At 56.9% G+C, this 14,956-nt stretch overlaps 1 protein-coding gene and 1 pseudogene across 9 annotated transcripts in view; both read left to right on the top strand.

Annotated features, from left to right (window-relative positions):
- Positions 1 to 136: 136 nt before the first annotated feature.
- Positions 137 to 1,030, top strand: LOC146402144 (protein N-lysine methyltransferase METTL21A pseudogene; annotated as a pseudogene).
- Positions 1,031 to 8,722: 7,692 nt separating this feature from the next.
- CA5A (carbonic anhydrase 5A) overlaps positions 8,723 to 14,956 on the top strand; it is a 32,879-nt gene continuing 26,645 nt past the window's right edge. For all 9 annotated transcript variants that reach the window (XR_014805256.1, XR_014805257.1, XM_084959347.1 and 6 more), the window contains exons 1-2: positions 8,723 to 8,953; positions 10,577 to 10,774. Coding sequence is in view for 7 of the 9 variants with exons in the window: in XM_084959347.1 (XP_084815473.1) it covers positions 8,797 to 8,953; positions 10,577 to 10,774 (355 nt within the window). In the remaining 2 variants the exon portion in view is untranslated. The remainder of the gene's footprint in view (positions 8,954 to 10,576; positions 10,775 to 14,956) is intronic.

Here is a 14,956-nt window from a genome sequence, read left to right on the forward strand (position 1 = left end):
CCTGGGACTGGTCGCTGGATGCCTCTGCAGGAAAAGCGCCTTAAAGAAATTCCAGAGAGAGAGGCGAGGCTGGGATGTGTAGTCGGCCGGTCCCTGGGGCGCTGAGCGCGCCTTCGGCCTTCAGCCATCAGCAGGGAGGCCGAGGGTGCTCCAGAGATGGGTGGGAAGCCTGCGCGTCTGGGGATCCGTCGCTCTCGGCCAGATCCCTCTGGTTCCCTCAGGTTTGGGGCCCGCGGGAAGGACCTTTGAGGGAGCAGGGAGCTGGGCTCAGACGAGATGGCCCTGGTGCCCGGTGAGGGCACCGCAGGAATGGGGCTTCAGAGATTCCACAAGCCTCTTGCCTCCTTCTGCTTTGCAAATTGCAGGATCCAGATGCAGCAGGACTGGAAGCAGCTGGGAGTCGCTGTGGTGGTTTGGGACGCGGTGCTCATGGGACCATCACGGATCGAAAGGTAGCATTGGAGTTTCTTAAATCAAACGCGTGAGCCAACTTACCGCCCCATATCCAACCCAAACCTGTTGTCAAGGAGCTGACTTGGGGACAGAATTTGGGGAGTTTTTCCCCTGGAGAATTTGACCTGATCCTTGGAGCTGATATCGTATATTGAGAGGAAACACTTACAGATCTTCTTCAAAGATTGGAACATCTCTGTAGCAAGCACCCTGTGATTCTTTTAGCTTTTGCCGAATTCGCTGTGAACGGGACCACAGCTTCTTAGCGGCGATGCTGGGGAGGCAATTTCCTGTGAGTAAGGTTCGCTATGATCCTGAAAAAAGCACCGAAGAGAAGCCTGAGGGAGGACTTGTAGTTGGCTAGGATTTAGGTTGTCCCTGAGTGTGTCAGGGAAGGTCTCAGCCTGGGAATAGAAGCATGTGTAGTGAAATGGCTTTTACTGTAGAAAAAAGGCAAAGCACAATGTGCAGTTTGAAAACAAAGCAGTGTTTTGTCCCATATTGGGGACTTTTTAGTTACACTTTGATAACGCTGAAATTCAAATACCGTTAAAGGAAAGTTCGAGAAAAAAAGAAAGGAAAGAAATTCCAGAGAGTTTCCTGTGGCATGGCAGGTTAAGGATCCAGGGTCGTCACTGCTGGGGCTCTGGGTCCCTCCCTGGCTGGGAACTTCCGCATGCAGCAGGCGCACCCCCCCAAAAAAGAAAAAAAGTGAGATCCAAGAAAGTCTATGCAAATTACAGGCAAACAGGTCTTAAAGGTTACTGTGGTGGCCAAAGTGGCTCTGTATATTTAAATCAAATGAAAATTTTTGCTTAATTTCCAAAAACCAGGAAAGGTCAGCCCTGGGAGGATTCTGATGCTGAGATGAGGTCTGCCCCCTTCAGAGATGAGGCGGATCCAAAGAGCCTGACTGACGAGTGCTCAGCCAGGTGGCACAGCTGGACAGAGACAAAAGCGGGGTTTGGACTCCCAAGCACCTGCGTCGGAGTCCAGGGTCCGCTCGCAGTGGAGAAGGGTCTCTGAAGCCAACCACAAAAATCCTGGGAGAGAAGTGGGGGCAAAAAGGTTCCAGGGAGCCATGCTTTCTCTCCCCACCCTCTGCCTCAGTCACAGCCAATCGAAGCGACGGTGAAATTCTTGACTAGGGTATGTCAATACCTGACCAGACAGCGGATGAATTTGGGTGATTATTTTTTGCTTTATTTCAAAATACCATCAAGTCCTCGCTGTAGCTCCCTTTTAGGCGTAGATATGCGTGCTCCTTCCTGCTCAGGCTTTGCACAATGCCACTTCCAGGCCACTGCTACGTGCATCTTAAGCAGATCAAATGATAATTGTGCTGAGGCTGGACTTTTTCTTATTTTTGATCTTTCAGGTTTATTTACGTCTCACTTTGCTGCCCAGGAAGCTCAAAGAGATAGGTGTTCGATATTGACATCTAGCTGATTAACCAGGGTTTAAAAAAAAAAAAAGGTAACCTGCTGAGGGCGGCACACAGAGCCGCTCAGCAGTGTCCTCGCTGTCAGTTCTTACGAGCATCCAGTCCACGTCCCTGGAGGACGTGAGGCTGAGGTCACATCCCTGAGAGCCTCATACAGAGAGAGGGAGGCCCACTCGCCTGGATGGCCCAGAAATGAAGGACCATGTAGATGGGCGTGTGCTGGGCAGTTGCAGAGATCTCAAAGGCCCCTTCCTGAAACAGCTCTGTGCCCACTTCACGCACCTCGGGCATCCTTCTGGGTCCTTTCCCGAAGAGGTACCTAAGATGGAGAAAAACGAATTATTCACAAAGCCCTCAACTGCCCAGGAAAAGCCTAGAAAACGGAGCACAACCTTCCGTAAGGGCAGGGCCCTGGGAGCACGCCCCGCCGGGGCTTAGGGGCCAGGCTCCCTTGTGGCAAGTCAGCCGCCTCCTCTGGGAACTGGCAGTTCAGACCCACAGCTCGTGGGGCGTTCGGACGATGCCGTGAGGTAGAGTTTTGGTGTAGCAGAGGGTCAGACTCAGGAAACGGTCGTATTACCGTGTGTTGGGCCAGGCATGTCTTCTTAGAACCCCTAGTCATTAGGAAGAAGATGCATGTCACAGAGGTTAAGCAACACACGGGGGTCACACAGCCGTGACGGCGCTAGAGCTTTGAGGAGGAAGCTTGCGAGCTGTGCCTGGAGAAGTATTTACGGTGTGGGACATGCAGGTGTCGTTGGGCAAGGGACGAGTCTTGTCTGATCCTAAGATAACTGGAGGCCTCTCCAAGGTTTGGGGCAAGGGTGGGTATGAGGAGATGTGCGTTTTCAAAATTCACTCTGCAGGAGTTCCCTTGTTGCACAGGGGGGTAAGGATCTGGCATTGTCACTGCAGGGGCTTGGCTCCCTATGGTGGTGCAGGTTTGATCCTCGGCCTGGGAAACTTCCACATGCCATGGGGTGAGCCAAAAAAATGTTTAATGATAAAATTAAATTGGGTTAAAATTAAAATTAGAAACAAACTCACTCTGGCGAGAGGGTTGGAAAGTGAGTTGAGAGCAGAGAGGAGGGTCCTGAGTCGACGTGGAGTCGGTGGGATCAGAGCTGGAATCTGAGCTGAGGCAGGGGTGGGGGGTGCCCTGCAGGTGTGGCTAGGAGAACAGAAGTGCTCCCACCTCTGGGCACCGCCGTGGCCGTGGCTCCTGCCCTGGACGGTGCCTCTGTGTGACTGGCTTCCCCCGGACGGCGTCTCCCCAGCCCAGAGGTTCTCCTGGGTTCCAGTCCCGGCTGGCAGACACTGGTTTCGGGGTGAGCTGGAATCCCGGGGGAGGACTCAGAGGATGATTCAAGGGGCGGGAAGAAGTGGCACCTGGCACCCCCTGTACCCGCCCCCCCACACCTGGTGTGAATTCCACCCAGACCTGGACATACTGCATGTTCTAGGCCATCAAGACGTTGAAGGACTAGGAAGTGACAGCAGTAAAAATTCACTTAATGTAAAATTAACCATTAACCAGTTTAAAGGGTACCATTCTGAGCCACCAAGTACATTCGTGATGTTGGGAAGCCTCACTAATTTGTTCCAGAACGTTCTCATCATCTTCTGCGGTCACTTCCGCACCCACACCCTGCGCCACAGCTCCTGGCAACCAGGGATCTGTTTCTCTCTGCACCTGTGCCCATTCTGGGCAGTTCACATAAATGGCATCATATACTGTGTGGCCTCTTGGGACCGGCTTCTGCCCCTTAGCATGATGTTGGCAAGGTTCACCCATGCTGTAGCTGCATCAGCACGTCACTCTTTTTTTTTTTTTTTTTTTTTTTTTTTTTTTTAGCTGGTAAGCTGAGCTAAGAGATTTTTCAGTTCACAGCAAAACTGAGCAAAAAAGTACAGAACTCCCATCCACCCTGTGGCAGCCCCCAACCTCGCCCCCCGCCCGGAACAGCTCCCACCAGGTGGTGCATTTGTTGCAATGAGCTTGCGCTGACGCCATATCATCACCCAGCGTCCACATCCCACATTAGCCTTCACTCTTGGTGCTCTGCGTTCTTTCTTTCTTCTTCTTTTAAAATTTTATTCTTTCTTTCTGGGCCACTTCCATGGGCTGTGGAGGTTCCCAGGCTAGGGGGTCAAATCAGAGCTGTGGCTGCCAGCCGACACCACAGCCAGAGCAACATAGGATCTGAGCCACATCTGTGACCTACACCACAGTTCTCGGCAATGCCAGACACTTAACCCACGGAGCAAGGCCAGGGGTCGAACCTGCATCCTCATGGATGCCAGTCAGATTCGTTAACCACTGAGCCACAATAGGAACTCCCCTTTTTTCTTTTTGATCACAGCAGGGCATGCAGAAGTTCCCGGGCCAGGGATCAAAGCCACACCACCACAGTGAAGACAGCAGATCCTTAACCAGCTGCACCACAAGGGAACTCCTCTGGACTGTGCGATCCGTGGGTTTGGCTGCACGTCTCACGACGTGTGTCCGTTATGATAGATGGTGCAGAGTAGTTTCACGGCCCTGAAAGTCCTTTGGGCGCCACCTGCTCACACGTCCCTCCCCCACCCCCACCCCTGACCCCACGAGCTGTTCCTTTCAATGTCTCCTTGGGTTTACCTATTCCAGAACCTCCGGGGACTGGCATCAGGATGCGGCCTCTTCAGACTGGCCTCGGTCACTTAGTAACATGCGATTGAGGTTCCTCCATGGCTTGACAGCTCAAGGTCTTTTCGTGGCCTGACGGCTCATTTCTTTTGAGGGGCGAATAATATTCCGCTGCCTGGAGGTTCGGTGTTTCTTCACTTTCTGCAGGACCTCCGGTGGCTTACAGGTTTTAGCTGTGATGCCCACAGCGGCTGCAGACATCCAAGTGCAGGGTTTTCTGTGGGTCTTTTCACCTCCCTTGAGTCAGCCCCGAGGCGCGCAGCTGAGCCCCTCGGAGGATGTGCGCATCTGTAAGAAGTGGCCAGGCTGTCCCCCAAAGTGGCCGCCCTGCTGCATCTGAGCAGCGCGGAGGAGAGCTCCCGTGCCCTCCCAGCCTCGCCCGCACTGGGTGACGTGGGTGTGCTGGGGGGGGGCCGTTCTGATGGGAGTGTGGTGGTGTCTTGTTGTGGTTCTAACGAGCATTTGCCTGATGCCGTGATGGTGGAGGCCTTTTCTTTGTGGCCTTTTCTTTTCTTTTTTTTTTTTTTCTGTCTTTTTATCTTTTCTAGGGCCACTCCCTCGGCATATGGAGGTTCCCAGGCTAGGGGTCCAGTTGGAGCTGTAGCTGCCGGCCTACACCACAGGCACAGCCACAGCAACGCCGGATCCGAGTCGTGTCTTCAAACTACACGACAGCTCATGATAACGCCGGATCCTTAACTACTGAGCGAGGCCAGAGATCGAACCCACAACCTCATGGTTCCTAGTCAGATTCGTTAACCACTGCGCCACGACGGGAACTCCAATGAAGGCCTTTTCAGACGCTTATTTCCCATCGGCACCTCTTCTTCGGCAGTGGGGGGCTCTGTTGGGGTCTTTGGCCCATCTTTAGTAGAGCTGTTTTTTTCCCGACTGTTGAGTTTATGGGTTCTTCGTATTTTGAATAACAGGCCGTTATCGGAGGTGCCTTATGCAAATGTTTTCTCCGCGTCTGAGCTTGGCTTCTCCTCTTGACAGCGTCTCTCACCGAGCAGAGTCTTTCCATCCAAGGACGTCCCGCTGATGATTATTCCCTCGTGGACCGCGTCCTTGACGTTGGACCTACAAAGCCAAGCCCGCGGCCCCCCGGGCCTTCTCCTCTGCTGGCTTCTAGGAATGCCATGGTTGCGAATTTGCATTTAGGTCTGCGATCCATTTTGAGTTAATTGTTGTGAAGGTGTGAGGTCTGGGTCTGGATTCACTTTTGTGTGGGGGGGGGGGGCGTCCAGTTGCTCCTGCGCCGTTTGTTGAAAGGGGTACCTTTGCTCCGCTCGGCTGTTAAAGATCAATTGGCTGCATTCATCTGGCTCTACTTCTGGTCTCTCCATCCTGTCTCGTTGACGGATTTGTCTGTTCTTTGGCCAGGGCCACATTCTCTTGATGGCTGCAGCGTCGCTCTGATTTATGGCTCAATAATTGCGTTATGTGATGATACCGCTTCGGGGCGTCGGTTCAGCCACCGACGGCCGTTCCCGTCTTCGGCGTGTCATGACCACGGCTGCTCCGCACATTCGTGCACATTGGGGTCGATGTGTGTTTTGATTTCTCCCGGGTATACACCTAGGAGTTCCACGGTAACTCTAGCTTATCTTACGTAAAACCTGCCCCTGAGCCCTGCCCAAATGGCAGATGCGGGAGCGCAGTCAATGACAGTCAATGATCGTGCTTTCAGCCGGCCTGGGGGCGGCTCGCTGGGCAGTGGTGGGTCCTAGTACGGAGGGCAAGCTCCTTTACTCCGAGTCCGCTGATTTCAGGGTTAACCACAGCCCCCAGGATACCCAGCTGAAAATATCCACTATCTGGGCCCCGCGGACCAGGCCAGCGGCCACGCAATTCACCATCACAAAAATCCACGTGAGGAATTTCCGGGTTCTGCAGAGAATTTCGTATCATACGAGGCCCCCTAATTGGTGTCTGGTACGCAAAGGAGGTGTTCAACTTTTAGAAGGGGTTGGGCTGGAGAAACATGTGGCTCTTTGCCCTTTTTTTTTTTGGTTTCTTTTTGCTGTTGTCTTTTTAGGGCCGCACCCGCGGCATATGGAGGTTCCCAGGCTAGGGGTTGAATCGGAGCTACACCTGCTGGCCTGCACCACAGCCACAGCAACATAAGATCCTTAACCCACTGACCAAGGTCAGGGATCGAACCTGCATCCTCACGGATGCTAGTCAGATTCGTTAACCGTTGAGCCACGATGGGAACTCCAACATGAGGCTCTTTGGCTCAAAGTGTAGAAGGCGAGAGGCTGAGCGCAGGATATGGCACCATCCCTTAGGCAAGGAACGGGGCACACGCGTCATCAGCGTCAGTGCATTTCTCCGTGGAGCCATAGATGCCAAACCTCGGAACTCCGCTCAGAGATGTTCAGCGCGGTGTTATTCACGGGACAAAGTCCATCCGGAGGAGGAGTGGCCACATCCTCCCGCCTGACAGGGTCCACGCTGACACTTCCCTTCCTTACAGGCGAGGAAACCAGGGCAAAAGTCAACGAGTGGAGGACAGACGAAAAGCCACCCCAGGGTGGGGACATACCTGAGACGCTCTGGGGAGACGAGCGTGTGCAATCCAGGGGTGGTTTTCTTGCTTGCACCCCACGCCGTCCCACACGGGGGGGCATCAGAGAACTGAAGACCGCTGCGGGCCACACGGTGTGTCCAACCAGCAGGATGGGGGGCCCTCAGGAGCGCACAAGTGGCCTCAGTGCTCAGGACCCCTGCCCTGTGGCGTTTCCGGATCTGAGAATCCAGGATTGCGTGATAAGTTGTATTCTCTACTCCCTTGATGCTTGTGAGTTTGAAACCCTCTCCTCACAAAAATCCGCAGACCTTTCCATCTGAACCTTGTCCTCCGGGGAAATAAACTGCCGAATAGTCCCAAAGGGGGTTTTCATTATCTGGCGTCTGCGAAGATTACAATTTGTGTCGCTAGGGTGACCATCTAATTTCTTGTCCAATTGTGGACACTTGAGCTGTGAAGGGGGCACATTAATATTTATGCTGGGGGAGTTCCCGTCATGGCGCAGTGGTTAATGAATCCGACTAGGAACCATGAGGTTGCGGGTTTGATCCCTGGCCTCGCTCAGTGGGTTAAGGATCCGATGTTGCCGTGAGCTGTGGTGTAGGTTGCAGATGTGGCTCGGATCTGGTGTGGCTGTGGCTCTGGTGTAGTTCGGCAGCTGTACCGCCAATTAGACCCCTATCCTAGGAACCTCCATATGCTGCCGGTATGGCCCTAGAAAAAGACAAAAAGACAAAAAAAAAAAAAATTACATTGGGGCAAGAGGAACAGCCTAGGCGTGTCCCGGGCCCACCAGCATGCCTTGTTTTGTCTTCTTAGGGCTGTACCAGTAGCATATGGAGGTTCCCAGGCTAGGGGTTGAATAGGAGCTGCAGCTGCCAGCCTACACCACAGCCACAGCCACGGCAACTCAGGATCTGAGTTGCATCTGCGACCTACACCACAGCCACAGCAACACTTGATTCTTAACCCACTGAGCAAGGCCAGAGATCAAACCCACATCCTTGGGGATACTAGTCAGGTTCTTAAACCACTGAGCCACAACGGGAACTCCTTTTTTTTTTCTTTTTTTTTTTCCAGGGCACCTCTGGGCATCACAAATTCCTTTCAGCTCATGTCTGTTTTGGGCAGAGAGAGGCAGGCTGTTGCCCAGAGCCCAGGCAGAGGGACCTCCAGCAGCTATGGCTGACTCCCGACCCCCTGCACCTCTGAACTGTCACTCTCTGCAGGTGACCACGGCGTGGCTCTGTGCCTGGTCTCAAGCAGCTCGAGGCTGGAGGACCGCAAGCCCAAGTCAGGGTCACATCCAAGACTGGGGACTTTGCTCTGGTCTGTTTGCTCCCATCCCCCCACCCCCCACCCCTAGTCTGGCAGCAGCTCCCACCAAGTTCCCCGCCCTCCCTGGCACCCTCGCTCCACTGTTTGTCAGATCAAAGCACAGTGACCCAGGGCCTGACCGCAGTGAAGGCCCTTGTCCAGGGCACCCACCCCTAAGCCAAGCCCCACGCCACCCACGAAGCTGGGGCGGGCGCGGGTTGAAATTTAACCACCAGGCTCGGGGCTTTGGGTGAGTTTTTACAAAAGACGTAGGACCACCCCGCTCCTCATTGTCCGACCGAGGTGAGGACCGAGAGTAGAAGAGCCTCCGTCCTGCTTCGGGCCCTGGGGTGCGGCCAGAAGATGCTCAGGGCCCCGCTGTCCTGCAGGGGCCACGTGACGTCTTCGGCTTTCTCGGGCCTGGTCAGGCAGCGGTGGGGGACCCTTCGCGGTCACTGGCTACGGCCGGAGCGATGGTGCGTGCAGGCTCCCTGCGGCCCGAGAAGGAGGAATAACGCTGGTAAGTAGAGCCTCAAGCTTCTTCTGCAGGTGCGACTGGATGCCCATCTCCTGTGGGGTCTTTCAAAGTGGGAGACGGGCTAGAGCCGGGCAGCCTGGCTTCAATTTCCACTCTGTCTTTGCCGCGGGAGCCGGGGCTGCTCCTCAACCTCAGCATCACAGGGCCATGGGGGGGCGAGGTGCTCGGAGCTCAGGTGGCAAGCTGCCGCCCTCCCCGCCCACCAGACAAGCGTCACCCCTTGCCGGTCCCCAGGCCCCAAACCCCAGTACGTTTTCGGCAAACATCGTAAGTGGGTCCCCAGCCAGCTCCGTCCAGAGGCGGCCCCGTGTCGGCTTCGTCCTGGTGATGGTGCCTTGGTGCCCTGTGCCTTTCGCCCTGTCCTCCCCTGGGCCTCGGATGCCGTCTGCCACCCTTTCCAGGTCTGCGAGGTTGGGGGAGCCTGGGCTTCAGAGCCAGTCTCGGGGGTGGGACGCTTGTCCGTGGAGACAGTGGCTCGTGGCTTTAACTCCCTAAGCCTCAGCTTCCTCGTCTATAAAAGCGGATGATGAAATGCCTCACAGGCTGTATCAGGATGAAACGGCAGGAGCAGAAAGCCGACACACACGGGGCTCTGGCCGCTAATCCGCTTGGTCTCCACCTGAAGACGATGCCCAGACCCCAGCCCTCTGCTCTTCTAAGCCTCTCCTCCTTTCATGCTCCCAGCAGTACCGCCTGATCCACCTTTCATAGGTGGTAAAACCCGAGCCTCAGAGAGGTTAGCAAAGTTGCCTGTGGGCACACAGCCCCGAAGCGGTGGGGCCAGGACGCACACCATCCACCATCCGGGGGGCCCACCTCCTCAGGGTCGCCGAGCATAAGAGAGAGGCCGTTGTGAAGACGGCCACAGCCAAGGGACAAAAACCGAGGTGCAGGCCTGCCCTGTCCTGAGCAGAAGGCGTGCCTTTTTGCAGTCGAGTGTGTGTTTCCGTGAGCTTCGAGGAGGGTCCCCGAAGGCCGTGCTCTAAACCAGCCAGAGCAGCTGCCTCCGGGAATCAGGGTGCAGTGGGGGGTCTTGCTACGGCTTGAAGACTTCAGGGGGGTCGGGGGGGGCAAGGTCTTGCATTGCTCGCAAGCACCCAGGGGCTGCTGCTGGCCTGGGACCCCCACCTTGGGGCCTGGGTGACTGAAGATGGGGGTTCTGGGGTGGGACGAGGTAGAGGGAGGAGGCTTCTGTTCCAGCTCCTTCCAGGCAGGGTTTGCTGTGGACCCCGGGACTCTGGCTTCCCCGATGACCGCTGGGTTTGCTGCCCTCTGAGTCCGCGGCACTGCCTACCTCCCCGGGGCGGGGCTAGATGCCCAGTCATGACTCCTGTGACCACGCTGTGACAACGACCACAGATCAGACCCAAAGCAGCCCAGCCCAAGGCCAAGGCGAGCTGCAGTCCAGGGGGGAAGGAACCCGTTTCTGGGAAGGGTCCGCAGAGGAGATGGAGCCGCAGCCCTGCCGACTGGGCGGGTCGGGCAGTCTGGTGGCCCAGGCCGCACACAGGCCGGGTTCTCCCTCCTCTGGGATGGCATGTGCGAGCTTTCTGCCACCTTCCTTGGAGTCTGGAGTGGGGTCTCCTCTTCCCTCTCTGCCCGCAGTGCACCCACTCTGGAAGGACCCCGCCTCCTCGCCAGGGGGCACCCGGCCGTCCCCTATCAACATCCGCTGGAGGGACAGCGTCTATGACCCCCGGCTGCAGCCCCTCAGCGTCTCCTACGACGCGGCCTCCTGCCTCCACGTCTGGAACACCGGCTACCTCCTCCAGGTGGAATTCGACGACTCAACCGATTGGTCAGGTGAGCGGGGCTGGGGTCCAGGCTCTTGGGTCCCATTGCTCCTGAGAGCCGGTCACGGGCTCTGCAGAGAAGGGCGCACTTTGTGTGCATGTGCCGGGGAAGAGGTACAGAGAGCGAGGCTGGCGATGGGGACGCCGAGGGACGTGCGTTTTAAAGCTGCTGAGGCCCACCACCCAGGCGCACACGTCCCTGGGGACAAAAGCGTGGAGAGTGAGGTCCTCCCGGGGCTTCCCTTCCTGGAGGTGGCGGGAGAAACGGTGATGCAGGTGCGTCAGAGGAGAAAAGCAGAGAGGGCAGAGGTGGGGGGGGGGGCGGAGAGGGGGAAGGAGACGGTGCCCATGGCAGCCGGGCGGCCAGAGCCTGAGTGCGCCGGGCAGTGACTCCAGCTGCTGCAGAAGGGGGTGGGGGGAGCGGGAAGCAGGGAGCAGGACCAGCAGCTGAGGGCTGCGGGCAGATCCCTGCGTCCTGCTAAGGGCCCCCCGTGCGACACCTCCTCCAAGCCTCAGCAGGAGCCTCGCAGGAGCGGGGTGGGTGCCCACAGGCCCGGGAGGAGCCTCCTCGCGCTTCTGTCTTTCTGTGCGGCTGCCAGTTCCGCCCCGGGGTTTCTCAGCACCTAGTGGTGCCATCATGAGCTATTCGTGCCAAACATCTGCTCTGCCTCTGGGAGTCAGGAATTTACGGCGGGCAGAGGGTGCCCGTGTGACCAGCCCTCAATAAAACCTTGAGTCCCGAGTCTCCAGCAGGCACCCCAGGTGGGCATCTCCACACGTGTTGTCCCTGCCTGTCGCTGGGGATTCAGCACATGCCAGGAGACTCGCCAGAGGGGCCCCAGAGCCTGCTCTCCTCCAGGCACGGCCTCCCCCTCTGCCAACGCCGATCTCAGCTAATAAGGCTGCGCCACGCACGTGACTATAAACTGAGTCCTGGGAGTTGTTCCAGGGAAGCGCCGAGGCTGGGGACCCCCGACGCAGCCCCCAGCCCTCCCATAAGCCCAGGCGTCTTGCTCACGGACCGTCAGCGAGGATGTTAATGGCACGAGGGCAGGACCAGGCCTCTTGGGCGTCGCAGGCACTTAGAAAGTCGTTGCGTGAACAGGGATGAGAAGTTAAAGGCATAAACGAGGCTCCGTTTCTTGACCTGGGGGTGGGGAGAGAAGAGCCCCGCCGGGCCGGCCGTTGGGGGTGAGAGCCCTTATTCCCTGTGCCAGGCCCTGTGAGCTGTTTCCCACATGCCAAGGCCACATGTTCCACCGGCCTCTTTTCTCATCTCCCTTAGAGGAGCCCGCGCTTCCTGAGCGCAGCCTCCCGCCCCCACCAGCTCACAGGGTGCCCGCAGGGGGCGTCTATCATGTGGGCCTCCCTGTGTGCACGTGACGGGAACCCCGACTCTGGCCAACACAAACCAAAGGACCTTCTTAGAAGGACAAGATTGGTTCAAAGAGAAGAAGGGAGGGAGTTCCCGTCGTGGCTCCACGGGTTCAGAACCCGGCATGGTGTCCCTGAGGATCAGGTTTGATCCCTGGCCGTGCTCGGTGGGTTAAGGATCCGGTGTTGCCAAAAGCTGCAGTATGGGTGGGAGATGCGGCTCGGATCCAGTGTTGCTGTGGCTGTGGTGTAGTCTGGCGGCTGCAGCTCGGATTCGGCCCCTCGCTGGGGAACCTCCATGTGGTCCCAAAAAGGAAAAAAGAAGAAGAAGAAGAAGAGAAGGGAAGTTTGGAGACCAGATTTAAGAAAGCACAGGGCCTAGGCCTCCCGGGACCTGGGGAGCAGGGGCTTGTGCGTGTATGCACGTAGTGCGCCAACGTTTTTCTGCCTTTGTTGTCCTGTCCCAAGTTCACATTCCCAAGGAGCAACGGAAATTGGCTTTTCAGGTTTGCTTTTTTGGTTTTTAGGGCCACACCCGTGGCATATGGACGTTCCCAGGCTAGGGGTCTAATCAGAGCTACAGCAGCCAGCCTACACCACAGCCACAGCAACTCAGAATCTGAGCCGCGTCTGCAACCTGCACCACAGCTCACGGCAATGCCAGATCCTCAGCCCCCTGAGCGAGGCCAGGGACCGAACCCGCAACCTCATGGTTCCTCGTCGGATTCACTTCTGCTGCGCCACGACGGGAACTCTAACTTTTCAGTTTAATGTGTTTTTTTTTTTTAATTTTATCCAACTTTAAGAGATTGAATAAAGAGTTCCTGAACTTTTAATTGGTTGTTTAATAGCTGTGTGAAGATAGGAATGACCAGAGAAAAGCCGACGTGGGTGTAGATGCATTTCTGTAGAATCCGTACTGGTTTTATATAACTTTTATGGATACTCTTGAATCTTATAGCTCTGTAAAAACAGATTCATTTTCTTTTAAGTCGTGAAATAGGAAAAACTCTGGAGGTGCCTTTAGAGCTTTGTATGTGGATTGCTGATACATTTAACAAAATAATTCGGATTTCCAGAGGAAAGGGACTGATGCCTGAGCTTGGGGCTCCCCCAGCCCTCGGTCAGCTAAGCCCAGGCCGGCTGCGGGGGAGCTGGGGGAGCAACGCCAACACGTGGCCTGAGGCCACGGCTGAGCCTCCAAGTGCAGCCCTTCTAGAAGCCAAGGCAGCCTGGACTAATAAAGCTCTTTTTGCTTAGGTCGGCTTCATCTGAGTTTCCATCCCTGGTTCCAAGGGTCCGGCAGAAGCATCCAAGCAGGAAGGGGACTGGATCGGGAGAGAAGGGGCAGGAGAGGCAGCTGGAGGAACTCTGGCTTCCTCCGTCCTCTTTGCTCACATGTGATTCGGCTACAGGCTGGGTCTGCAGCCGCGGGCGGAGGGACAGTGTCCAGTGTCCGTTTAACTTGACCCACGGAGACTCGTGGTCCGAGCACCGGACTGTGAGGCCCGCAGCCCCGTCCTCTGGGAAGGCTGGCCCTTCCCAGTACTGGCTGGCGGAGGGCTGGTCCATGCGCAGTGACCAGCTCTCTGGACTGGGGAGGAGGGACGGGGAAAAGGCGGGGAGTGCCTACTGCTGCTTCTTGTGCTGTAAATACTCCCGAGCGGTGACTTCAGGCTCTGGGGGAGGAGATGGGCCCGGCGGTTCCCAGCAGCCGTCAGAGCGGCTCCCACGCGCCCTCTCCCGTCCCCTTTGCTCTCAGTCCTGGCCTTGGCCTCGATTTGAGCTCCGGGTCAAGCATCCCCGTGGTGACTGTTGGGGTTGCCTGCGGCAGAAACTCGGCTGAGACTGGCTGAAGCCAAGAGGAGAGAAACGCAGGGCTCCGATCCTGACACGCGCAGGCGGGGCTGGGTCAGAGTCCTCTCCACCCCGCCTTCCCCTGGGGGACCCCGCCCAGAGTCGGGGAGACCCCCACGTGGGACAACGATGGAGGCTCACCTCCCAGGAGAGGGGCCAAGGGCAGCGCCTCTGTCCCCGAGATGGCAGCGTGCGCCCTGGCTGCTGGTCATCGCCAGCGTAGGTCACTCGTGTGGGGCGGGGCCACCACAGTGACAGTGAGGGTGAGCCCGCCTGCGCAAGGAGGGGGCTGAGAGGGGAGGGTTCCGGGGCTGCTGCTCCCAGAAGAGACGCCCCCCGCCCCGCTCTCCCCTGAGAGCCCCCACCCAGCCGTCCACCCTGAGCTCCGATTCCAGGCTGTGGCGCCCTGTGGCAGCCAGGCCTCTGCAGTGACCTGGCCCTGACCCCACTTTCTGGCTCCTCCACCACCTTCTCAATTTGGTTCAAAGGGCCCCACCCCGCCCTGCCACAGACCGAAAGAATTATCTGGGTGTCTCTCCCCGGCCATATAAATTAGCTGGCTAATTCCCCTGGTGGCTCAGGTCCACGCAGGCCAATCTGGTTTTACTTTACTCGTCATTTTCCCAAAACCCTAGTTTCCTCTTTCTTTCTCTCCTGCTCAATTTCACATGCTCCCCCCACCTCCAGCCTCTAGCCCCCTCTATTCAGATGTTCTGTCTTCTTTGGGCGCCTCCGGTGGGAACTGGGGGCTGCCGGGAGTGCAGGAAATGGAGCAGGAAGCTGAAAGAAGGGGAGGCCGAAAGAAAGCTTTGCAGTAAGAAAAAGAAAAGGATGAGACCCTGCCATCATCAAAAAGAACAAAAACAAAATTGAATGGATGGGAAGGAAAAGCCTCAGGAGCCAGGAAGAGAAGGGCGTGGGCAGAGCAGCCGGGCGTCGGGGTGACGGTGCAGGAAATGTG

This window comes from Sus scrofa, chromosome 6, assembly GCF_054392235.1.
Source record: "Sus scrofa isolate SSC_HxYL_T2T_F1_AM1 chromosome 6, Sscrofa_HxYL_maternal_Yorkshire_Landrace_v2.0, whole genome shotgun sequence".
Lineage (NCBI taxonomy): Eukaryota > Metazoa > Chordata > Mammalia > Artiodactyla > Suidae > Sus > Sus scrofa.